Source organism: Aotus nancymaae, unplaced genomic scaffold (assembly GCF_030222135.1).
Source record: "Aotus nancymaae isolate 86718 unplaced genomic scaffold, 86718_ANA_hifiasm-v0.15.2.pri h1tg000059l, whole genome shotgun sequence".
In the NCBI taxonomy this organism is placed as follows: Eukaryota; Metazoa; Chordata; class Mammalia; order Primates; family Aotidae; genus Aotus; species Aotus nancymaae.
In genome coordinates this window covers 76,919,740-76,945,914 of record NW_026988473.1, presented here as the reverse complement: position 1 = coordinate 76,945,914, position 26,175 = coordinate 76,919,740, and the positions used below count along the sequence as shown (strand labels likewise).

The 26,175-nt window shown below is 38.6% G+C and overlaps 2 protein-coding genes across 2 annotated transcripts in view; both read right to left on the bottom strand.

Moving 5' to 3' along the window:
• The window catches only part of CEP295 (centrosomal protein 295), a 58,714-nt gene extending 36,027 nt beyond the window's left edge, over nt 1-22,687 (bottom strand). Inside the window, exons 1-10 of the mRNA XM_064365407.1 lie at nt 22,607-22,687; nt 18,582-18,715; nt 17,600-17,800; nt 16,366-16,490; nt 15,530-15,623; nt 8,623-8,718; nt 5,396-5,536; nt 2,036-2,219; nt 1,648-1,815; nt 441-662 (exon numbers count right to left, since the gene is read on the bottom strand). Coding sequence (XP_064221477.1) covers nt 441-662; nt 1,648-1,815; nt 2,036-2,219; nt 5,396-5,536; nt 8,623-8,718; nt 15,530-15,623; nt 16,366-16,490; nt 17,600-17,800; nt 18,582-18,689 — 1,339 coding nt within the window. The 5' untranslated portion in view covers nt 18,690-18,715; nt 22,607-22,687. The remainder of the gene's footprint in view (nt 1-440; nt 663-1,647; nt 1,816-2,035; nt 2,220-5,395; nt 5,537-8,622; nt 8,719-15,529; nt 15,624-16,365; nt 16,491-17,599; nt 17,801-18,581; nt 18,716-22,606) is intronic.
• A 1,429-nt stretch (nt 22,688-24,116) lies between these two features.
• On the bottom strand, nt 24,117-24,610 carry LOC105711897 (histone H2A.V-like). Its single transcript, XM_021665649.2, has one exon. The coding sequence runs from the start codon at nt 24,608-24,610 to the stop codon at nt 24,302-24,304; it is 309 nt and encodes a 102-aa protein (XP_021521324.2). The 3' UTR covers nt 24,117-24,301.
• Between the last annotated feature and the right edge of the window lie 1,565 nt (nt 24,611-26,175).

The following is a 26,175-nucleotide window of genomic DNA, read 5'->3' as shown; positions in this document are numbered from 1 at the left end:
GCAAATAAGAAACCAAGTATCTGGTGGGAATACAATACACTCAAAACCCATTAATATGCTCATATATCCTTTGATCAGGAGTTATTCTTTCAAGAGTTCTTCCTCAGGAAGTAAAAATGTGGGCAAAGACTTCACTAAAAGGATGCCCACTATAGCATAAAAAATAACCAAGAAAAATTAGAAAACAGCCTGAACACCTCATTAAGGAAATGGTTAATTTTGATTCATTGATTACATTGGAATAAATATATATAAATAACAATACTACATTAAAAGTGTTCTGTAAGAAGATTTCACCAAGGCTTTTAATGTTTCTTTGCCACTTTTAATTAGCAGGATTATATTTTGTTCCTTTTAACCTCTTTAGTTTTTCAGGAATGAACCTACTTTTGAACAACTTAAAAAGGGTTTATATAAAATGAGACTCTGGAGAGAAATACCTTGTTCCTGCCCAGAGGACAGCATTCTCTCTTCGCTGGCAAGTGTTCCTGATTCAACCGTTGGTGCTTTACTCTCAATTTCACTAACAGTTGTAATCATTTCACTTTCATCCTCAGACATGGACTGAATTGCCCAGAGAGATTTTTGGCTTCGGATCTTATTTAATAATTTTTTAAAAAGAACTTTTGAAGGAATCTGTTGGGTCTTCATTGCCAAGGGAACTAAAAGAAATAAAGAAAAAAAAGGGACTGTGATATCACTCACTAAGATAGCAAAAATAGAGAAGGTTTCAGTAGGCAAGAGAAGAGTATAAATTTATTGCTAGACATGGAGTTTTAAGTAACTATGGGAAAGCCAAGTGAAAAAGTTCAGAATGTTGGAGACAGAGATGTTTGAAAGATCAAAATTTGTGCTACCCATCATTACACACGAAGTATCTAGAAATAACTGAATACCAGTAGGATCTCTGATGATCTGACAAGTCTGTGCTCACCTTTGTTGTGCTGAACCTCTACTGACTCAAATGGAGATGGCACCAAGTTCAAGAGGCCAAATAAGAGATCCAAAGCTAGCCAATGAGCTATGCGGTTTCACTGAGGGAATACATACAAGGGAGAGTCCAGTGGCAGCAGGCTGGACTGAAGAACTGCAAAAACCATGCAGTTTAAATAGCATTGTCACTTAGTACTCTTTTCCTTATGACCTCCAACTGACCACCTTTACTGAACCCAAAACTTGATGCCTTGATCCTCTGTATGGCTCATGTTTCACGCGAGGAGACAGGGGCTCAGATGTTCCTCACAGACAAGAAACAAATCTCCAGGTTGGCCACTCCCAGATTCCCTAGCTCAGAGCCACATTCAGGTGTGTGTGCCACACAGGGTCATTCTCAGGGTATGCTTAAGTTATTGCTATCAGGTATGTTTACCATGCAACCTTTCAAACGAATTCAGAATTGAGCACCTAACTCAAATAACTTAAAAATCTTCAGATCATCTGTATGTATCAATAAAATTTCTTCCTGCACATACGAAAAAGGATCATCAATGATGGAAATATGAAAACATTGTTTCCTTTAGCTACTGTTCCCATCAGTATTATTCACTGCTTGCACTTAAATCAAATCAGATTTTCCTAACGTTGGCTAAGGATTAGCATATTTTTTCTGTGAAATATTGTTAATATTTAGAACAGAAAAGTTTTTACCATCTGTTTCACTAGAACATATTATTTCAGCTTCTGTCACTGGAAGGTCTTCAGCTGCACCCAAATTTTCTTGTTCCATTGAAAGGTCCAGCTCTTCATCTTGGATGTGATCAGTCACAGTGGGCAAAGGCTCTGGTTCAAGGTGCAAAATCAGATTCCCTTTTACCTCTTAAAAAAGAAATATAGAGACATGTTCCCATTCCAAAATGATTAAAAATAACTGGATCACAAAAATGCAAAGGTCACTGTAATGCCTTAATCTAAAATATGGAGGTCTCCTTCAAACTGAGACCCCATTTCAAAATAAAAACTGCTTTACCATTACAGACATATTTTCCTACCAAAATGTTTAAAACCACTACTGAAAACTCTACTGAAAATAACTTACTCCTATCTGCATTGTACATATCTTCAAAGGCAAATTCCAATTCTCTCTGCCAGTCTTCCTTCATTTCACTGCGTTTGTATGGAAGTTCAACTAGTTGTGGTGGCATTCGTGCTACAGTCTGTCTCCTACGTGCCAGGTCCTCTTGCTGTAGCTGTTTGAGTTCTTTCATTAGTTTCTCCTGATTCTTCAAGAATAAAGAGAACAAAAACTGAGTCACAGACTTTGTATGGTAATATTAACAGTGTTGTGGGTAGGGGAAATGAGGATCAGGACGTAAGTTTCTCTCTTCCCTTCTATCATTTGTTCAGTCAAAAGACAGACATTTATTCATTCAACAATTATTTGCTGAATACCAGATACCACATTAAGTGCTAGGGACACAATCTCAACCCTACCCTAGTAGTATAAGACCAACAAACAAATAGTAGTATGTTAGTAAGTACTATGAAAGAGTTAGGCCATAAAGCTTCAAAAAGTGTTACAATTTTCCTTTCTGAGGAAAGTCACGAAGTTAATTTCTATATAAGTTGCCATGGCTCCTGTAATGTACTTTGTTCCAGTTCTTCATGTACCTGTCTCAGGTAAGCACCAAGACCCACAGTGACTGTGGCTGCACATAGAATATTTCTTGTTACTTCATACTCTTATGAATTTCCATGATTAAAAGAGATCTGAATGTATTTCTTTAAGCTTAAAGAGTGTGGCTATTATGAAAGTTTAATCAGTGTGTTAGGGAGGTTATCTAATGGAATTTTGGTGGTGGGAGGTAAGGAGGGAGAACAAGGAAAAACTTCTCATTCCTTGGGATGAGGATTTAATCAGACAAAAGTTGGTGAAAGAGAACGAGTACATGCAAGAAAAAAAAACTGCAACACAAAGGTATGGAGATGAAGGCATGGGATGGTCAGAAAATAGCACACTGTTCATCACAGCTAGTGCCTGGTAGGCAAGGATGATTAAGGAAAAAAAGATAAAACTGGAGAAGCAGGTAGAAGTCAAATATTAGTTAATATAGACACTGGAAGGAAATAGGGTCCCAGGCCATAATATAGTCTGCAGCAAAAAGGTTCAGACAGGAAAAGTGAAATCCTCTATTAGTAGTGAGATTGCATGGTAGAGAAATCCTGCATTAAAAGTGGTAACAGGCCGGACACAGTGGCTTATGTATGTAACAGCAGCACTTTGGGAGGCTGAGGTGGGCAAATCGTTTGAGGTCAGGAGTTCATGACCAGCCTGACCAACATGGTGAAACCCTGTCTTTAATAAAAACACAAAACAATTGGGCAGGGCTTGGTGGCGCACACCTGTAATCTCAGCACTTTGGGATGCCGAGGCAGGCAGATCATGAGGTCTGGAAATCCTGGCTAACATGGTGAAACCCCAACTCTTCTAAAAATATAAAAATTAGCCAGGTGTGGTGGCGCATGCCTGTAGTCCCAGCTACTCGGGAGAACAAGGCAGTAAAATTGGTTGAATCCAGGAGGTGGAGGTTGCAGTGAGCCAAGATAATGCCACTGCACTCCAGCCTGGGCGACAGAGCAAGACTGCCTTAAAAAAAGAATTAGCTGGGTGTGGTGACACATGCCTATACTCCCAGCTACTCAGGAGGCTGAGGCAGGATTGCTAGAATCCAGGAGGCAGAGGTTGCAGTGGGCCAAGATCCCACCACTGTACTCCAGCCTAGGCGACAGAGTGAGACTATGAAGAAAAAAAACCACATGAAACAGAACACAGAGAAGTTAACTAATTTGCCTGAGATCAAACAGCTGACTGGCCAAGAAGAGAGAGAAATCCTGGCAGAATGGCTGTGGAGCCCACCTGCTTAAACTACTAAACACCACAGCTTCTAGAGAAGAATCTGTTCAATTTATGACTGCTTTTTGTGTCTGTTTTACTGTAAGTTTAAACCTAAGGTGGGAAGAATTACTGATAATAATTCAGACATTCAGCTATTTTAGTCATAGTTCACTCTGAGTTTACAAAAGCTAAAAACTTAAAGGAGAAGCTCATGATTTTAGTTCAAACTATAAAAATAAACTACATAAGAAAATTTAATTCCCAATGTATTTTTAAGAAGTACTTAAAAACTAATTCCTAAGATGGGTGTTTAAAACATCCAGATGTATTAGTTAAATTCAGAAAATAAAAAATCAGACTTCTAATAAGATGAATCATTTTTATGCCACGTTTCAAGGCTAAACACTAAATGAATAAGCATGACAGAAGTGAAGCTAAAACTATAAAGTCAGCTTTCATTATAATATTTGCACATTTATGACAGTCACTACTGATTGATTGACACAATCTCACTCTGTCACCACGGTAGAGTGCAGTAGTGCAATCTCGACTCACTGCAGCTTCTGCCTCCCAGGCTCAAACAATCCTCCCAGCTCAGCCTTCTTGGGAAATGGGGTCCCGGGCCACAATACAGTCCCAAACTGGGATTGGCTGTATTCCCACCAGGCCTGGCTAATTTTTGGATTTTTGGTAGAGACAGAGTTTCTGCATGTTGCCCAGCCTGGTCTTGAACTCCTGGGCTCAAAGCAATCTGCCCATTTTGACCTCCCAAAGTGTTGGGATTATAGGCATAAGCCACCTTGACTGGCCTTGACAGTCACTTTTATTTTATTTTATTTTTTGAGACAGGGTCTTGCTCTGTGGCCCAGGCTGGCATGCAGTGGTGTGGTGTGATCTCAGCTCACTGCAACCTCCTTGTTCCAGGCTCAGGCGATCCTCCCACCTCAGCCTACCAAATAGCTGGGACTACAGGCACACACCACCATGCCTGGTTAATTTTTCTGCTTTTAGTAGAGATGGGGTTTCTCCATGTAGCTGGTCTTGAACTCCTGGGCCTAAGCGATCTGCCCACCTCGGCCTCCCAGATTGCTGGGATGACATGCAAGAGCCACTGTGGTCAACCTATTGATGGTCACTTTTTAAAAGCTCCAATAGCATGGATCATGACTCTACTTTTGAAACAACATCCTGCAAAGCCAAAAAGTGCTTTGTTCAATACATATTTAATAAACTAAATCCTCAAATTTATAGAGCACATATGTTATTGAAAAAATTGAATTAGAAAAGTGATTTTTCCTTAGGCTGTTTTGGACTTATTAAAATATTAAACTTTTAATAAATGCATTAGTAAAACTTCTAGAAGAGCAATACACTGGGAAAATAGCCTAACCCAATCAGAACTTGAAATGGGAAGGCAAGAAAGTTGGGAAACTTGAAATCATATGAATCAGACTATACTGAACTCCACCCTTCCTACCTTTCTTTGAGCTCATTCACTAATCAGTCCTGCAACGCTATTAGTAAGTCTATCAGTAATGGTCACAAGTAGAATTTAACTCTTACTTGAGCCAAATGGATCTTCTTCATTGCCTGGAATCCCCGTACATGTGCCTTTTCGAACTGTTCCATTCTCTCTTGTGCTGCCTGTTTTTGTAGCTCTTCCAATCGTTTAGCTTCTTCTTCAGCAGCCAAATGAGCATCTGGCTAGCAGTCAATCAATAACATTTCAGGCAAAATTTTTAAAGTGTGAGACAAGCAATAACTAAAAAACAAAACAACCTTAAAACCATATTTTCTACATACATAAAATTAAATATATGGAGTTATATTTTTAAATGCCAATAATTATCAACAGCATATACCTATGAAAGGGATCAAATTGATCGTATAAATTTTTCCTAGTTACTCATTTTGAAACAGATTAGGTTATACTCCTCCAAACACATTTCTCCATCACTTTGTAAGTAAAGAAATTTTTGATTTTTTTGGGAAACCAAGGTGGGTGGATCACCCAAGGTCACCCTGGCCAACACAGTAAAACTCCATCTCTACTAAAAATACAAAAATTAGCTAGGTGTGGTGGTGGGCACCTATAACCCCAGCTACTTGAGAGGCTGAGGCAGGACAACTGCTTGAGTCCAGGAGGAGGAGGTTGCAGTAAGCTAAGATTGTGCCACTGCACTCTAGCCTGGAGAACAGAGAAAGACTCTGTTTCAAAAAAAAAAATAAAAAGAAATCTCATTAAAATGACAGTATTGAAAACTAAAGACCCACAAATCTCATTAACATAACACACAAAAAGAAAGGGGCACACAGTCTGGATTTACTTTTTTTTTTTTTTTAAGAGATCAGGTCTTGCTTTGCTGAGCAGGTAGGTCTCAAGCAATCCTCCCACCTTGGCCTCCTGAAGTGCTGGGACTATAGGCGTGAGCTACCATACCCAGCCTGGATTTACGTTTATTAACTGAACATTCACTTTCAAGTATAGGTAAATATTCTAAATGTAACCAGCAGTAAAAGTCTTTTCCCATCTTTTGTATGTAGAAATTCTGCCAGCCAGTTGAAACAATTAATGATGACCAAGACAGCTATTAACTTCATGTGTAAAATTATTAAAAATTGTCAAATAGTGAGATAAATAGGTAAAGAGATTGATGGTTAATAAATTAACAAAGAGTATACTGGCCAAACAAATTTATTAAAAATATACCCCCTGTGAGCCACTAAATATTCATGTAAAACTAAATAACAGGCAAGACAAAAAAAGTCAGATTAAATCAAAATTATAATATATAGATTTAGGATATCAATATGTATGATATTAAATAAAATAACCTCTAAGAACAATATTTCAATCGATTTCAACCATGAGGGTTTCAAGAAAAAAGTTGTTTATGAATTCATTTGAAAAAAGTGCTATGTAACTGTCACTGACGAGGAATACACATGATGAAGGCTATGAGTAAGTAATGTAGGACTTTCAAGCATATGGTGTTTTGTTCAGTTCTGTGTAGAGGTAATGAATGCAACAAAACATAATGTAGAGACTTACTGGCTCTAAGTACAACTACAGCAGGCCACTTTCATAATTATTCTTCAGCCAAAGATAAATATTATGACATACAAGAGATTGTTGGAATTACTTCATCAGGATATTAAAAAAACACACACACAATAACAGCTCTTATGTGCTAAAAAAGGCTGACTGAACAAATGAAAGTAGTTTATTTGCAGAAAGCTGCTAAAGAAAAATACCCAAACATATATGTCAAGAGTGCAAGTATTTTTCATATGATACCTGCTGTAAAGATAATATCGTTTTTCTCCAGGGAAGGTGCTAAAATTATTGTGCATGTGATATAAGTTGAGTGCAGATGAAAATTCAGAGGTAATTTTATCTTAACAGCCAAGCACATTGATCATCACGTTTTAAATCCAAGATTTAAGGACAGATTTTTCCTAAGTAACGGAGTGAAGCAGCAAATAGAAAAAAATACGAATAAAAATGTGTACAGTAATAAATCTACTTCAGAAAATATTCAGAAATCGTATCTTCAATCAGTACACGAAGCTCATAAAACTGCTAGAAACAAAATCTGTCTGTGGTCCCTAGCTTTTTTCTAACCCTTTATCATTGTAACTACTAATCTAATTTTTTTAGCCCAAAAATTGAAAAGGAGTTAGGTCTTCTAGTTACTATCAAAAAAGAGAGCTTATGAATGTTAATTTAATACCATCAGCAGCACCATATGCTGATGCAGTTTGGGGAAAAAAAATTCATCATCACTCTTAGTTAAAAGGTAACATCTTTTTAATATCACAGAAATGCAGTAAACAGTAAAGCAGTTAGCAACAAATTAAGTTATTGTTCCTACATTCTAATACTGAAATTGTAATAATACTTTACAATTTTAAATAAATGTCAGATTTACTCTGGCATCTTAGAAGTTCATTCTGTGATGATACTCACTTTAGTTCTTAACTGAATATTGCTTTACTATTAAGAAGTCAACCAAAATGTATACTTGTTGCATTCTAAATGCCACAGGAATGCTATAAAGTTTATTTTCCTAGTAGTCAAATACATTCAATAAGAGAAAAATTAAAACCCACTGATGCAGAGAAACAGCAATTATAATAACAATATATTTGCTACTCTTAAGACTGGCAATAATTTTGTAAACATAATATTCTGTGCAGACAAGGTTATGGTAAGTTGGCCATTCTCATGTTGCTGATGCTTTTTAAAAAGTAATTTAATGATCTGAATCAAATGTTACACAGTTTGGAGCCAAAAACTTTCTCTTTATGCTAACATTACTTATAGAAGCAAAAAATAAAACAATGGTTAAATAAATGCTATGCAAACTATTAAGCTGCTACTAAAAATAATGTTTTGAAAAGTTTGTGTATATGTTTATATTTAAATAAAGGTTATAATGAATTTATTAAAACATTACCCATATTCCATTTTGGTGAAAGAATTGGTGTTTTTCCAATTGTTTATGCTTATGTGTATAGTTCCAAATTTTTCACAAATAGCATGTAATATTTTATGACAAAAAAGTCCTAAAATCTGCTATTTTAAAACATAACCATTTAAATAGCCAACTAGTTTAATTCATATTAAAGCAACATGAAAATTCAAAGCATATTTAAAAGATTTTTTATAATTACCAATTGCCAAAATTTGAAGTCTGGGAACACAGTACATATAACTAAGATATAATTCAATTCAATGCACACAGAAATAATAAATCGAGGGCATGAACAAACAAGACGTCAATCACCTGTTTTGTGTCTATCTCTCTATTCACAAGAGTATGAAGATGATGGTAGGTAGAACTATTGGTTTTGACAGCAGAAATTCTTTTTACTTCAATGTTCTGGAAAAGAGAACATAAAAAAATAAGTTAAACGTATTTTTATTTAAAGCCAAATCCAATGCAAAAAAAGTGATTTTGTATTTTAATGAGTTCTCATCCAAAACAAGCTAAAAATCTGCTCATAATGAAATCAAATTTTTACAGAGTTAAATTACTTCAATTTTTAATAAAAGTACTAGATTCATCAGTATTTCAAATCATCTTCAAGGTGTGGCTAACTAATCAATGTGTTTTATTCATCTCAATTTTTAAGTTATTTATAGAGACATTTCATCTTTAAATTTCCTGAATATAGAAGGACTTACAGGCCAGATCAAATGAAATGAAAAGCACTTCATTGTATTTATAAGAAAACAACCTGTACCATTATGTCCTCTTCCATATCTAATCACAAAAATTCTACTATAGTTCATGCTAGTCTTATTTTCTCAACGTTTAATGATGTATTTGAGTTTTGGTCCTGAAACACTTGCCAATATTTAAATTACCCTTATTCCAGAACAAAACAACTCTCAAGAATGAAAATAAACTACGTTCCCCCTTACCCTTCCTGTATTTTGTAAAAGCAGATTCAGTCCATCACAACGTATCACACATTGATGTTTAACTAATCAACTAAATTGACAAAGAACAGTAAGTGCCTACTATGGGTTAAGCATTATACAAAGCATTGTGAATGACAACGAGAAGTGAAATAAAATAAAAGGCCCTGGCTTCAAAGAACTCAGAGTAACAGTTCTTAACAACTAGAAGTTCTAACAATTAGACATAGATAACAACCATGCATTTTACAGGTAACATAAAAAAAATTCACAAAGAAATGCTAACACTTCCGCTGGATCTCTTCTGTGTTATATCCTAGTAGTGAAAACTTAGCAAAGTCCCTCAGCTTTTCTGTCCCTTGGCTTTCTCAAGAACAGTGGGTTTACAGCTATCACTATACCATATGATCATTGTGACAGTTACTGTAAGAATCGATTAATGGATAAAAAGCACTTTTAATTTTTTTAAGGCCTACTGACGAGGCCAGAGTACAGTGGCATGATCATAGCTCACTGCAACTCCTGGGCTCAAGCAATCCTTATGCTTCAGCCTACCATGGCTAGGACTACAGGTATGTACCACCGTGCCTGGCTTATTCAATGACATCATGAATGCAACACAGGTTGGAAGGGAGAAAAGTTTAAATAAGAATAGGTTGAGAATTAACCAAAGTTTTAGCTATAACATACATGAGTGTGGAATGACAAGGAGGACTCAAGTGGAAAGAAAACAAACAATATAAAAGACAAAAAGGGGCTGGGCGCAATGGCTCACGCCTGTAATCCCAGCACTTTGGGAGGCCAACGCAGACAGATCACTTGAGTTCAGGAGTTTGAGACCAGGCTGGCCAACATGAAGAAACCCCTTCTCTACTAAAAATACAAAATTAGCTGGTAGTGGTAGCACACGCCTATAATCCCTGCTACTAGGGAGGCTGAGGCAAGACAATTGCTTGAACCCAGCGTTGGAGGTTGCAATGAGCTAAGATTGCGCCACTGCACTCCAATATGGGCAACAGAGTGAGACTCCATCTCAAAAAAAAAAAAAAATTAGAGGAGACTAAGAAAATCCAAGTAAAAATGAACAGTCTGATGTCAGCAGAATTATCTGAGTAGTTTTTAAGAACTGCTCATGTCTTGGTCCCACACCAAATTAAAATCAGAATCTATGGAATAGAGCCTAGTATTAGTATTGTTAAAAAACTGTGGCCAGGTGCGGTGGCTCACACCCGTAATCCCGGCACTTTGGGAGGCCAAGGCGGGCGGATCACTTGATGTCAGCAGCAAGACCAGGCTGGCCAACATGGAGAAACCCCTTCTCTACCACAAAAACAAAAATTAGCCGGCCATGGTGGCACACACTTGTAATTCCAGCTACTTGGGAGGCTGAGGCAGGATAATCGCTTGAACCCAGGAGATGGAGGTTGCAGTGAGCTGAGATCACGCCACTGCACTCCAGCCTGGGTGACAGGGCGAGACTGTCTCAAAAACCAAAAAACAAAAAACAAAAAAAAAACTCCACAGGTGAACAACGTACAGCCAAAGTTGAGAATTACCTAGATCAGTCAGAAGATAACTAATTGGCAAGTACCTGAAATACATCCAGATATGTACAATAGAGAGACCTTATTCAGGATCTTATAATTTAGGTAAAAGATTAAATGACAACTAACGAAAACATTAACTAGCATATATATATTTGAGACAGGGTTTTGCTATGTTGCCCAGCCTGGTCTTCAACTCCTGGGTTCAAGCAATCCTCCCACCTCAGCCTTCTAAGTAGCTGAGATTAAAGGCAGGTGCCACCACAACCAGCTTTAACTAGTTAATATTAAAGTTCAGTAAGAAACTGAAGTCACTAAACAAAAATTCAGAGATGGTAATACACATTAGAATGTTTCAAAGAATCTTAGTAGCTTTTAAATCAATGCCTTGGGAGGCTGAGGCAGGCAGATCATGAGGTCAGGCGTTCGAGACCACCCTGGCCAACTTGGTGAAACCCCGTCTCTACTAAAAAATACAAAAATTAGCCAGGTGTGGTGGCAGGCGCCTATAATCCCAGCTACTTAGGAGGCTGAGTCAGGAGAATCACTTAAACCTGGGAGGTGGAGGTTGCAGGGGGCCCAGACTGTTCCATTGCACTCTAGCCTGGGTGACAGTGCGAAACTTCATCTCAAAAAAAACAAAAAACAAAAAACAAAAAAAGAATGAATCAATCAATGTCTTGAAAAAATTAACCATAAGCTTCTTGACAAGGAAGAACTCTGAAGAAAACAAGTCTCTAAAATTATGTAACTTGATATAAAAATGTGATTCAATTTACACACTTTAAAGTACCAGTACTTCCAGAGTAAAGGCAATTATGTATAGACTGAATTTGGAATCCTCCCAAAATTGGGATCACAATTTGACATTTCGATTACTATGAATCCTTATTGATTATAACAAGATTTCCAGTGAATTATACCTAAGTGTTTACTGAAATCACTCCTCAGCCTGGCAGAATTAGGATGACCTGTTAATACTTTAAAATCACTCAATTTACTTCCTGTGTTCTATCTTCTAGCTTTAGTCTTGTTCCACAGTGACTATTTCTCGCCTTATCTAGCCATGTACAGGACAAAACCAGCTTTCTACCCTGGAGTACCCGACACTGGCTCATGCAGCAAAGGAAAAGAAGAAAAAAATGCCAGGCACTATGGCACATGTCTGTAGTCACACCTACTCAGGAAGCAGAAGCAGGAGGATTGCCTTAGCCCAGGAGTTCAAGGCTGCAGTGAGCTATGATGGTGCTGGTGAAGAACCACTGCACTCTAACCTGGGCAACGTAGTGAGATCCCATCTCAAAAAAAAAAAAAGAAGGGTTTAAGCAAGGGAAGCAGTAAAAGAAGGCTCAGTTTCTCTTGCATCTAGTATAGATACATGAGATATCGTCATAGCATCTCAGGGTTTTCCATACAAACTTCATTCTTTAACAGCCCTATGAAGACTGTGGTTGTTTACATTTGTAGACTTTAGTGTCTAAACAGTTAACTGGAACAGTTAGCATGAACTCTGAAGAAGTATATTTGTGGGAAGCCAAGTGTTAAACTAAAAAGATCATGAGCTTTATAGAATTTGACCTTGACATAAATTCTGGTTCTCACACTTACCTATTACCGGACTTTGGACACATTACTTAAAGTCTGACATTCAATTTTCTTCATTTGTTAAGTGGAAATATCTACCATGCAGGGCTAAAGTGATTAAACTAGATATGAATAAAAAAACCTGACATAACTAAATTCTTAGGTACACAACAAGTATCCATTCTCTTCACCATGTAAACAGCTGTCTCAAAAAAATAATATTTTCTTAAATTAATTAAGGAAAAACCTTGGTTTGAGAAGACTAAATAGTCTAAGTTTATTTCCCCAGGCTTTTCAGCATTTATATTTTTATCTGCTGGGAGAAACAGTGATACAGATGCACCTATATCCTGTGTGTGGGATACAATGTTCTTATGTGGTACATTTCCCTGGCCCCAAAATACCCTACAACCTAGCTTTTCTCAAACCAGAATCCTGTCCCTCCCTTCTGTGCCATACATTCACAACTATCTTAAGACATTCAGAAACACTGCCTTATCCCAAACACCTTTACTAGCTTGGGTAATGAATTTTCCTAAAATAATGCCTTTTAGTTAAACAAGAATATAATCACCCAGATCTTAGTTTGTAAGTAACATTTCTCCACTAAAAAGAATCAGAGGTCTTTGGAGATACCAGATGTGGGACAGGGTAAACAAGCCTAGGTCATTCGCTGGGCCACAGAGCAAGGAAATGCTCATGGAGTCACAGGGACGCAGAGACAAACTTCAAGAGTCTCCTGCTGACCAAATTTCAGATACTACGAACGTCAGTAAGAAGAAAAAGAATGACTATAATTGACTATGTAATATTGAGTTAAAAAAAACCCACAAGTTAACAGTGATATTCACAAAAGAGAAAGGAAAAAAAAAACCCATTTACTATCAATGACATTGATTATTACACCAACCCTTTACTCTGAAAACTGGCAAAGGAAAAAATGAAGAATATATCCTGTTTTCTTAAAAGGAAGTAGGCCAGGTGTGGTGGCTCATGCCTGTAACACTATCAGTTTGGGAGCCCGAGGTGGATGGATCATGTGAGGTCATAAGTTTGAGACCAACCTGGCCAACATGGTGAAACCCCGTCTCTACTAAAAATACAAAAAATTAGCTGGGCATGGTGGCGCGTGCCTGTAATCCCAGCCACTCAGGAGGCTGAGGCAGGAGAATTGCCTGAACCCAGGAGGTGGAGGTTGCGGTGAGCTGAGATCGCGCCATTGCACTCCAGCCTGGGTAACAAGAGTGAAACTCTGTCTCAAAAAAAAATACAAAAATTAGCTGAGAGCAGTGGCAGGCACCTGTAATCCCAGCTACCCAGGAGTCTGAGGATAATCGCTGGAACCCAGGAGTCTGAGGATATTTGCTGGAACTCAGGAGGCAGAGGCTGCAGTGAGCCAAGATTGCGTCATTGCACTCCAGCCTGGGTGACAGAGTAAGACTCTGTCTCAAAAAAAAAAAAAAAAAAGCAAGAAAAGGAACTAAATAGTTCACATTCACTGATATAATTCATGCTTCTCAAAGCACTAATACAGTTTTACTTGCTTTTTATAAATTTTTGACTTTGGCTTGTTATAAATACTAAGAATTAAGACAATCAAAAGGCATCATGGATAATATATTGCCTGACTTTCATCATCTCACTTTGTACTGATGGAGTGATTGAAACATGACTCTTCCGTCTGAATCTTGTTGGATCAAATGTGACATGGTAGATGGCTTAACATAAAAGCAGGAAGGCGACAAAATGAAAGGCCTAAGAAGTGAATATCTGGTACTTATGCTTATACAGAATATACTTGTACGTACAACTAAATTAGACATCCCTGTACTTGTGGGTTTACTTCTACTTAACTTTTCAGATAAAAATAACTAGGTAATTTTGACAATCATCCAAAAAGCCATTTCAATAACTATAACAAGCTAATGCGGAGAATATTTTTTAAAATTTCTGCTTTAAATTTTTTTTGAAAAATGAGCTTCAAAACACAAAAGCACATATTTTACTCCCATAAAAAATAGATCCCTCTTGTTATAGTCTTTTTTACCTCTTTTCTTTTTTTAAACCACACCTGGATACTTTATAATCTTATGCAAATTTATTAACTTAACTGAAACTCAGTTTATCTGTAACACGGTGACCATTTAAAATGAGCTAAATTCAGAGTGTGGGAAAATCTAAAGGACAAATAGCCTAGTTTTTTTCCCCCAATAAATATAGGGTATTTTTTCAAAAAGCAGAATTATTAAAAGTTTCTTAAAAACCAAAACCATTATAGTTTTCCAAACGACAAAACTTTTTTTACATCATTGAGGAAGGCTGAACAAATACTGGGTATTAAATGATATTAGAAACAATATTAGTTTTATATAAGAAAAAAGGGCTGGGCGCGGTGGCTCATGCCTGTAATCCCAGCACTTTGGGAGGCCGAGGCAGGCAGATCACGAAGTCAAAAGATCAAGACCATCCTGGCCAACAGGGTGAAACCCCGTCTCTACTAAAAATACAAAAATACAAAAATTAGCTGGGTGTGGTGGCTGTAATCCCAGCTACTTGGGAGGCTGAGGCAGGAGAATTGCTCAAATCCAGGAGGCCAAGGTTGCAGTGAGCCAAGATCGCACTACACTCCAGCCTGGCGACAGAGCGAGACTCCAACTCAAAAAAAAAAGACCTTATACATCAGAGATATACATTGAAGTATTTACAGGTGAAATGATATCTAGAATTATTGTAAAATACTCTGGCACAGCGGGCAGCAGAAAGGAAAAGAAAAGCAGATTTGAGGCATAAAGCAGCCCTGAAAGTACAGAAAAAGCAAAAAGAAATATTAATGAAACAAAAAACCTGGTAAAGTAATAATTTTTACTGTAATCTCAATTGGAACCAACATGGTTGAAAGTAGAGGATATGTAAGATACTGTGTAAGCAAATACTAAATAAATGTCATATAGTAGCATATTCATAGTATTTGTTAAACTTGGTTTAAAAATAATGCTGGGGGTGGGGAGTGATTTGCTTAAAATAAGTTTTCTTATACAATTAATTAAGTTTAAGTAAGTGACAGTCATTCTGACTTTCACTGAATTATAATAATAAAGAAGAATTATGACCTAGTTCCTCTTAACACTCAAACAAACTCACCTCAAAAAGAGTTGGAGGAGGAGGTGGCAAACTCGTAATTTTGGCTGCTCTCTCTTTTTCCACAAGCAGTGCTTCCTTTCGAGCTTTTATATGCCTTAAGAAACAAGAGATGTCATCAATTAATCTCTTAGTGGTAATATTTCAGTACAACACTCAGGGTTAAAAATATAAAAGTCATAGGCTTAAGAAATCCTCCAGTCTGATCCCACAGGCTCAGTATGCTTTACCTGTGTAGAGTCTATACGCATGTAAGAAAATGTTTACGAATTAAGAGAGGCATATCTAAAGACATAAAGCTCTACAGTGGGGACCAACCCAAGAAACTTTCAATGTTCTTTAAAGCAAAAAAAACAGAAATGTTGATTAAAATGGGCCATGATGTAAAATAACCATTGCTGAATAGTAACAGAGCCCTTAATTTTTTAATTTCCTTCATTCATGTTTCCTGTGAATGGCCCTTAAGTTTTACAACATGAAAAAATTACTAATGACTTTCAGAGTCTACAATCTTTTTTAATGTTCTTAATCGCATCAATTTTTATTTCATGTTGTATCAGAGATAGACATTGATTGACATGCATTCTGAACTAGCCACACATTTCTCCAGAAACTTAGTAACTGCTGTTAAACTCAACATTCAAACTACAACTAGGAAAGAAAGCTCCTTAGTTATGCTGTTCACCTAAGCACATCGCTTCCCGTCCCCAGCATTATTTTTAAACCAAGTTTAACAAGCACAATGAATATGCTACTATATGACATTTATTATTTGCTTACATAGTATCCTACATATCCTCTACTTTCAACCATGTTAGTTCCAATTGAGATTACTTTACCAGGTTTTTTGTTTCATTAATATTTCTTTTTGCTTTTTCTGTACTTTCAGGGCTTCTCTATGCCTCAAATCTGCTTTTCTTTTCCTTTCTGCTGCCCGCTGTGCCAGAGCATCCAAATCAGGTTCCTAAAAATAGTTATTACTTAAAATGTCATACTAAACAAGAATAATAGAAATGTATCTCATATAATATCAGAAGTAATTTATCAATTTTGTCACCTTCTTTCTACACATTATACAGCAGTGTTTCCCACAGCATGATAACAGCACCACTGATGATATGCCATATTAGGGGGGACAAATGCAAACATTTTAATGTAAAGTTAATGCAATCAATGAACATATTATTACAAAAATATAAACAGGATATTGAACAACTTAGGACATGGTTAAAGTAAGTAATAAAAGAGTCCATTTAAATTAAAATGTCAAATGTATAGTAATATGGGTAGTTTCCTAGTCAGGGCAAAAATTGTGAACGTGATATTCAAATGATAGGTTTGGGAAACACTGCACTAATGCACAAAGTTAATGTGGCACACATAAAACCAGAGAAATCTGAGTCAGAACTTACAGCTATTACTAAAAACACAGACTAAAACCAAGGACCAAGAAACAGATTGCCACATTCTTTAAGGTGTTTTCTTCCTCACTAGTTTTTATCAAAGATTTATCAGAGATTCTTTGTTACTAGCTTGCTTATTGTATGTGACTGATTCTAGGACGGTAGTATTTCCACATCACAGATCATAATAAATCAAAATAATGGGGCAGACTTACAATGGCTTTCTGAAAGTCATCAAAAAATGTTTGCTATTTGTAAATGAAATACAAATATATATACATTCAAACCACGTTTGCAGGAAATACACTGAAATGGGAAATCTGAATTCACCCCACTGAATCTGTCTAAAATGCCTGACATGAACAACACCTTTTGAATCAGAAGATTATTACTTCGCCAGACAGAGGAGTACTGGAAGAGAATAATGCTAATTTAAACATCATAGGAAGAACAATTTTATTTGACGTGGATTTTACTTGACACAACTCTTACTAAGAAATGAGCCTACTATCACTCACAAATTACATTAAATTTATAAAAAAGCTCAGGCTTCCCCAAAGAAATTCAATGCATGAAAACATTTTTATCATAATAAAAGCATTCAACAACTGTAATTTACTTCTGACCAATACTACTGCCACACGGGGTAGTCAAATAAGATCACACTCACATTTTCTTTGGCCTGTCGATGTCCCTCTCCCATACTTCGTAAACTTGCCAAATATAGTTTTTCCAAGTTCTTTATTTTCTGAGTTTGTGATTCTTCCCATTCTGCCCTTAGCTCCTCTGCTAAACGTGTAAATTGCTGATCTCTCCTCTGTTTTATGTCTTCTCTTATCTGTAAGGCGATATCTCTTTCCTGCTCTCGAACCTAAAGAATGCATATTTAACAGATTACATGAAAGGAGATTTTACTTCAACTTTTTTGAAAAGCTATTTGGAAACAGGAACTCAAATGAATTCTCTTAAGTCTATCAATTCTCCTGGATATTCATCTTGTATTAGGTAAGAACTATTTAAAGCAGAAAATCTGAGTGATGTATAAAAAGTAAAAATCTCAAGATTGTATCTAATGTCTCCTAACTGATTAGCTTTTATTTGGTGCCCACTCCCGAAAGGACTGCCATTATCACTCTAATAACCTATAAAAGCTAAAATGATAAATATAACTCAACAAATCTATAGCCCAGAGTGTAGACAGAGCCAGTTGAGAGCTCCATTTCTGTTGCACATCATCTCTAATTCTAGACAGAATGGTGCCTGAAACATACTTCACAAAGACTTACTTTAAAAACACTTCTAGAAAAGGGTAATCTACAATTTCCTGTTTCCGCGGCTAATAATCTTTCCAATTAGTGTTCTTCAAAGTCATCTAAGCCTCCTGTTATCATCAATTACAGACCATTTTTAAAAAAGATAAAGAACTATTTTCAATATTAGAGTCAAATAGTATCTATCTTCTAACTCTTCTCCAACCTACTTACCATCTCAGCCTATTTTTCAAATGTTCCAAAACTAGTTAATACTGAAGAACCAGGGTTTTTGTATACCCACAAAAGGTTTTAAAATACAACATTTAGAACGTTCTAATGTAAAATACAAGTACTTTGAGGAACAAAGTTATTTAAAACCTTATTCCAAATAAGTCATACCTGTAGCAATCTTAGTTTTCGTCTTCTTTCATAATCTTCTTTCAAAATGAAGGCTTCCTCATTCGGACTCAATCTCAGCTTCCGAGCATTCACTACTTTTCTTTTCATTTCTGTGTACTTTATGTATGACAGTTCTGAATTTAAAAAAAAAGGAAAATGTCTATAAAAATAATGTAACATTAAAATAGGGCAGCAAAGATTAGAATTTTTTTTTTTTGAGGCAGAGTCTCCCTCTGTCACCCAGGTTGGAGTACACTGGCATGATCTCGGCTCACTGCAACCTCCGCCTCCCACGTTCAAGCAATTCTCAAGCCTCAGCCTCCAGAGTAGCTGGGATTACAAGTATAAGCCACCATGCCCGGCTAATTTTTGTATTTTTAGTAAAGACGAGGTTTCACCATGTTGGCCAGACTGGTCTCGAACTCCTGGCCTCAAGTGATCCACCTGCTTTGACTTTCCAAAGTGCTGGGAACATAGGCATGAGCCACCATGCCTGGCTAGAATAATTTTTAAAATTCGTCTTAATACTTTTGATATTTAGAAGGCTAAATACATGCAAGGAAAATGAGTAAACGAAGTCCAACTTACTGACAAATAACAATTACAAAATCACATTTAGATCGGTGATACTCAGAAGGGTGGGAATGGAGAAGTGAAGACTGAATCAGAATTATTCAGAAAAGTTTTCTCTCATCTGTAGCAGATTGTCTACCTCGAGTATCTGGACCTGACTTATTCCTGGTTAGCATTTCCAGAGTTTACTGAGCTTAAATGTAAAAAAGCACAAAGACCTAAAAAGATGTTAGCACGAAATAAATCTTTTCACAGCTACAATTTGACACTCTAGAACTTTAATAACTTGTTCATAACCAGCAAGGTTGCTGTAATTTCAAAGGCTCTTCGTTCCTAGATTCAACTCCCAGTCTACTCTATATAACTTGATCACCAAGTGTCAATGTTACCCCATGAAATCACATCAATCCCATGTTCTATACTCTACAGTAAACAGTTTTTCAGTAATTATAAGTGATATTTTTTATATGAATGATCATTAAAAATCGCTTTAGAATAATTCTGTTCAGCTGTGTCAAGTGTTTAGGTTTCCAGATCTATTCTTTTTTCTTTTTTTTTTTTTCTTTTTTCTTTTTTGAGATGGAGTCTTGCTCTGTCACCCAGGCTGGAGTGCAATGGCACGATCTCGGCTTACCACAACCTCCGTCTCCTGTGTTCAAGTGATTCTCCTGCCTCGGCCTTCCAAAGCGCTGGGATTTCAGGCGTCAGCCACCGTGCACAGCCCCGACCTATTCTTCTATTGCTACTGTTCATACTTGGTGTTCTCTCTCTACTCCCTAGATTATAACATGCTGCTATTTGGGGGAACGAGGTGGAGAGAAATGGAATAAACATAAGAATCTATAGTTCTATAATTTGAATACGCTCCTCAGGTAATTCTGATATTAACTGGTTCCTATTACGGTCATTTCCAAAAAACTGGACACTTAATATCAGTATGCAACCATTTGAACTGAGACAAGTCAACATTTCTCAGGTCTCTCTCACAATGACCAGGCAGGCATTCTCAGTTGCTGAGTATCTACATCTTTTTGAAGCTAGCTTAAGCTCTCCTTCCTTTAAGAAGCTGTCCTCTTGATAATTCCTGTTCTACTTCCTCTCCCACTCCTGACTTGTCCACCTCTAATGCATTATTACCAATACATTTAGATAGGGACTAATTTTATGTTGTCTTGGTATTACCTCCCGTAGTTTTTCATCAACCACAGTTTGCTCTTTCTAGTTAGATTACTAACAATTGAAGGACAGTGGCTATGGGTTTTTAAATTAAAATTTAATATTCAATTAAATTTAATAAATAACTACCAGGTAATATTTCACATACTATGGATTGACAATGTTTTCAATTAGGTGTAAACAGAATAGGGGCTAGGAGACCGTGGGGTTACCCAACAGGGACTAATTAATACCTTTCCACTGACTTCTCCATCAGAATGTAAGCTCATAGGGCGGAATGGACTTATTCACCATTTTATGTCCATAGCCTAAAAGCAGCATCTCGCCCATAAGTAGCTACTTCAGTAAGTGTGGTGACTGGACGAATGATTCAATGAGTTAATTCATGTAAAGTGCTACAGAGATATATACAATCATCACTACTATCTTCAGTAAGACTCTAATGACAAAAAGGAGTAACTGCTTACATTAAAAAATATTTTAATGCATCCTACTCATCTGATACTCACAAGGTTCTGGTAATGGAAACTAAAGTACTGATTATGTTTTTCATGTTACACATGAAGAAACAAGGCCTCTTGGATTAAAGGACTTTCCCTGAGTGATAACATCTAGTGGAGGAGCCAAGGGATCTGGTTTCCTTATTCCAAACGGCTACTAACTTTCCAACACACAAAGACGTGGAGTGGTGAAAATTTTATTTAAGCTGTTGTTTTTTGGGAGTGAGAATTTAAAAAAAAACAGGGAAGAATTTAGTAAAGAAAAAAGAACAAGATTAGTCTTCACAACGTATCTTTATTATTTTGTCTGAAGGTCTAAGAATTCACTCACATTTAAATAATTAAGACTAATTCCTGATAAATCTCATAGACATAATATCACTGAATTTTAAAAAAGCCAGACACAAAAGAGTACAATAAAATTCATTTATATAAAGTTCAAAAACAAGCAGAACTAATCTATGAGAGGTAAAAATAAAGTTACCTTACTGAAGGTTACTGACATGGAGATGGCACAAAGCAGCTTACTGGGATACTGAAAATAGTCTATATTTTGACCTGTATGATGGTTTAACAGGTGTACACATATGTAAAAATTCCTCAAATGGTACACCTATATTTGTGTTTTATTCTAACTTTTATTTCAATATAAGAGGAAAAAAACCCTAATATTTCAGATTTAAGTATCCATCACTTCATCTCAGAGGATTACAGAAAAACATATACACATATTATTATTTTGAAGCTCCTAAAATGTGATAAAATAACTGTTTCCTCTTGTGTATAATTTTTAAATTTTTTAAACTTATTTGGACATTTCAGGCTTACAATTCCCATTTGCCCCTTCCCCAGCTTCTCCAAATGTTAACGTCTTGTACGTAACCACGGTACAATGATCAAAACGTGACTATTAACACCGGTACAGTATTTTCTACTAATCTACAGACTGTATTCAATTTCTGTCAATTATCACACTAATGTATATTTTCTAGACCAGGATCCAATCCAAGGATAACACATTACATTTGTTGTTGCGCAACTGTGGGTCATCTAAAAAGCAGATGCTACGATGGGATTAAACCTGCAAATATTTTATTAGGAGAAATGCGTGTGTGAGGGAAAATGGGGAAGGAGCTGATACAGGTTACAAGCGGCCGGGCGCGGTGGCTCACGCCTGTCATTCCCGCACTTCGGGAGGCCGAGGCGGGCGAATTAGGAGGTCGGAGAAGTTTGCTCTGACGGCTGCGTGACTCAGCGTGAAGTCGCCAAATACACTCTACGTATTAAAGCCTCGAAAGTTCACCACTGTTTTAAAAGCCGAGTTTGTGACAGGATTGAACCGTGGGATTAAGGTGGCAGACACCAAAAGAGAGCCCGCTCTTTGCATGAAACGATTCCAGGCAATGCTGTTTTAACAGCTACCAGGTGCAGGCCACGTCCGCACGAGTGACTTGGGGGAAGCGCCCCTTCCCCGGCACGGAAGCTCCGGGCCTGGGAGGCTGCGGGCGAGGCTCGCGCGAACCTACCCCAGGACAGTGCGCAAAGAACGCCTCTCGTACGGAGCGGCCGGGTCTGCGTCGAACGCGCCTTCCAGCCGCCAGCCCGACCGCGGGCAGGGTCTACGGACTGCGGAGCCTGAGAAACACGGGCCGTGCGGCGTTCGCGAGACGGCGCCTTCCCGGGACCCCCTTCCGCGGGAGCACAACCCCAGCTCCCAGGCCTCAGGGAGTCGTGCTCCCGCAGGGCGACTAGGAAGCCGGTGCGTCCCTCACTCACCTGAGAACCCGGAGCCCGGACGCGGCAGCCGTAACGCAGAGCAAGCGGCCCGGGAAGCTCCCGCCCAGCAGCCGTTTCTGCGCCTGCGGGAGAGCCATCGCTGAGCCGCCGTCACTTCCGTCATTCAAACTGCCTGCCAATGGCGGGACGAAACCGCGGGAATAGACCCGATCCCGCCTCCCCCGGGGGCCGCCGGGAAGGCCGCGCCGCGTTAAAGCCCCGCGCCCCGCGCACGCGCACAGGCAAGCGCCAACCTGCATAGGGGCCCATCGTTTGTCACACCTGTTGTGCTTAGACGCTTTCGGCTCTGGGTCGCGCTCTGTGGCTCGTGCCTTTAATCCCAGCACTTTGGGAGGCCGAGGCGGGCGGATCAGTGGAGCCCAAGAGTTCGAGACCAGCCTGGACAACATGGTGAAACCTCATAGTTACAAAAAATACAACAACAACAAAAATAAGCCGGGCGTGGTGGTGGGCGCCTATAATCCCAGCTACTCGGGAGACTGGGGCAGGGGGATCGCTTGAACCCGGGAGGCAGAGGTTGCGGTGAGCCCGAGATCGTGCCACTGCACTCCAGCCTGGGTGACAGAGCCAGAACCTGTCTCAAAAAAAAAAAGAAAAAAGAAAAAAAAAAAAAATTGCTCAGAGCCACGAGGGTGACTTTTCTTTTAAGGCCCCATCATGGAGATATATATCTTGGGATATGCATCCTTTCTGTACTGACTATGGAATTCATTGGTACTATTAGGTGCAGTTAATGTATATAGCTTTCATTTAAGGCCTCTAGCTGATAACAACAGTGAGCCGTATGTTACCTTGTGCCTCCAGAGGTCCAACGCATGGAGAGCACCTCACGGATTTATCTACTGTAAATAACCAATAATCAGGTGGTGAGCACAGGTTAATATTTATTGAGTATCTGTTATATGCCAAGTACATTATATTAGGTGCAGGGGAGACAAGGGTGAATGGATTATGATGCCTGTATTAGATTTTGCAGTCTGGGAGCGTGAGGCTTAAACATATCAGGAATCAAAGGATTGACAGGATCAAATTTGGCTGCACTGTGGAGAAAGGTCACAGAGAGTGAAGACAGAAGGCCAGCTACTACTGCAGGAAGTGAAAGATAATAGCAATGAGAATGGAGAGAAGTGGGTAGATTGACTAGGAAGCCAAACATCAGGAATTGGTGGTTACCTGGTGATGGGAGGCAAAAGAGGAGAAAACAAGGGTGATGCCCAAGTTCCAGATGTAGCAAGTGGGTAGACAGTGATAGCATCCTCCTGGAACACACAGGAAGAGAACCAGGAGGGGGAAGTAATGACGTAAGCTTTGAATATTTCGAATTTGAGCTGTTTATGATATACCCAGACAAAAGGATGAATTTCAGAAACTTAGGACACAAAATTATCAGTCCTTAACAAACAATTGCATGTGAGATTGAGAGAAAAGAGGAAATGAAGTTAATTTCACAGGCCACTAGCTTAGGTAGCGGTGTTGATTCTTTTTTTTTTCCCACATGAAAAGGTACTTTTATCAAACTTCGAGTCTAAGAACATACAAATGTTTCTTTTATCATGTCTACAGTAATTGTCTATGCTTTTCCATTTAACTGTTGTTAAAAATTCCACATATTATTTCTTCTGTCCCAGTTACAGTACAGTGACGGGGAGGAAGAGGGTTGGTTAAAGCAACCCTCTATGCAGTTTTCTGCTGTCCCTTCTTTCCAATCAGAGATTTGTGGATGTGAGGGATCACACCATCCCCAGCTATGGTAGCCTTGGTAAGAACATCCAACTCTTCCTCACCACGGATCGCAAGCTGCAAGTGACGCGGAGGGATGCGCTTTACTTTGAGATCCTTAGAAGCATTACCTGCCAGCTCCAGTACCTCAGCAGTGAGGTACTCCAGAATCGCAGCACTGCACACGGCAGCAGTGGCACCCACCCGTCCGTGGCTTGTGGTGCGAGTCTTCAAGTGTCTGTGGATGCGGCCCACAGGAAACATGGTCTCGGCGCCGACTCTGCCTCCGCTTGGCTGCACGCCCACCCCGTCCAGTGTTGATTCTTGATTGTAAAAGAAGAAATCAAAAATGGGAGTTAAGTGGGCAAGGAGATGAGCCAAGCACTGTGTATATTGAACTTCATGTGCCTGTAAAACATTCAGTGATGTACTCTAAGCAGATGAATACGTCGGTAGATGGCCCACAGAAAGCAATAGCCTAAGTATAAAGGGATTTCCCTGTAACATGAGTAATAACAAAAGCCAGAGGAATGAATGAGATCACTTAGGGAGACTTTGCAGAGTGAGAAGAGCAACAAGCAAAGAACCACCCTCCAAGGAACACCAGAACTTAAAGAGGTGGAGTTGGAGAAAGGAACTGTCAAGTACGTGAAGAAACAGTGTAGTGTAATTCCACCTCAGACTGACAGATCAGGAAACTGAGTTACCCGAGAGGCTCTGCAACTTGGCCAAGGGCACATTTAAGTCAAGGCTGAACCAGAACTAGAATTCATGTTTCCCCCTCAAATATTAGGGTTCTTTAAGAATGATTTTATTCATTTTAGACATTTTTCAGCGTCCGCCATACAGATGCAGAGATAGTCTTCCACACCCAATAAAATATGTGCCTATTATTTCATGCCTTGGGCTAGGTTTAGTGCCCGGACATGGGTTTCAAAATCCCCCTGGACATGCTGCCCCATGGCACTTACGAGTTCTTATTGAGATGAGCTGTTTATGGGGCTCTCTGTTGATTAAACTCTAAGTTCCTTGAGAATCAGGAGTTTACTTTGTTCAGTTGCCCAGCATAAATGAACAAAGCTGAATAAATGAACAAATTATATGCTCCACTTCCTGAACCTTCATCCTGGGCAGAAATTCTACGTCTGGAGATTTTGAATTGAGACTTGTTCTGTTTTTAATAGATGGCAATGAGAAATCAAAGCCCAGTGGGCTTAGAGTCAGAGCATCTGGCTTAGCATTCCCATGGATACTTTCTAGCCGTGGGACCTTAAACCAATGAGTCTTCATTTCTGTTTTGGCTCTCAATTGCTGCCAACCAAACCGCCCTGGAATGTCCAACATGGGTGAGTTATTATGGCTGGCAGCTGAGAGCTCAGCTGGAACTGTTGACTCGAGTGTCCACTATGAGCAGTCCGTGTGGATTAGGTATCTCACTCCGTGGTGGCTGGTTTGGAGAGGAAGCATCTTAAGAGTGAGCATTCTCAGAGAAAGAAGGTAGAAGCTGCAAATCCTCTTAACGGCGAGGCAAAGAACGAGTTGTGTTAGGTTTTACCACATTTTATTGGTTGAGTAACATGGAGCCAGCCTAGATTCAAGTGAAAGGGAAATGAACTCCGTCTATCAATGGAGGCAGTGACAGAATTAGCAGCCATCTTAACCCATCACTATTTCATAGTAATACTTCATCTGCCTTCCCTACAGGGTGGTTGTGAGACTCAAAAGCATGACTCATGAGAGCACTGTGTAAACTCTAGAGGGGTATACACATACTAGGTAGTTTAGCAGTTATTTTATTTTTTCTGTCCAGCACCTTTCTCTCCTCTGGT

What these genes read in the sequence shown, in the direction of transcription:
- LOC105711897 (XM_021665649.2), bottom strand. Translation starts at nt 24,610, where the DNA reads ATGTTTCCTGTGGGCCGCATCCACAGACACTTGAAGACTCGCACCACA.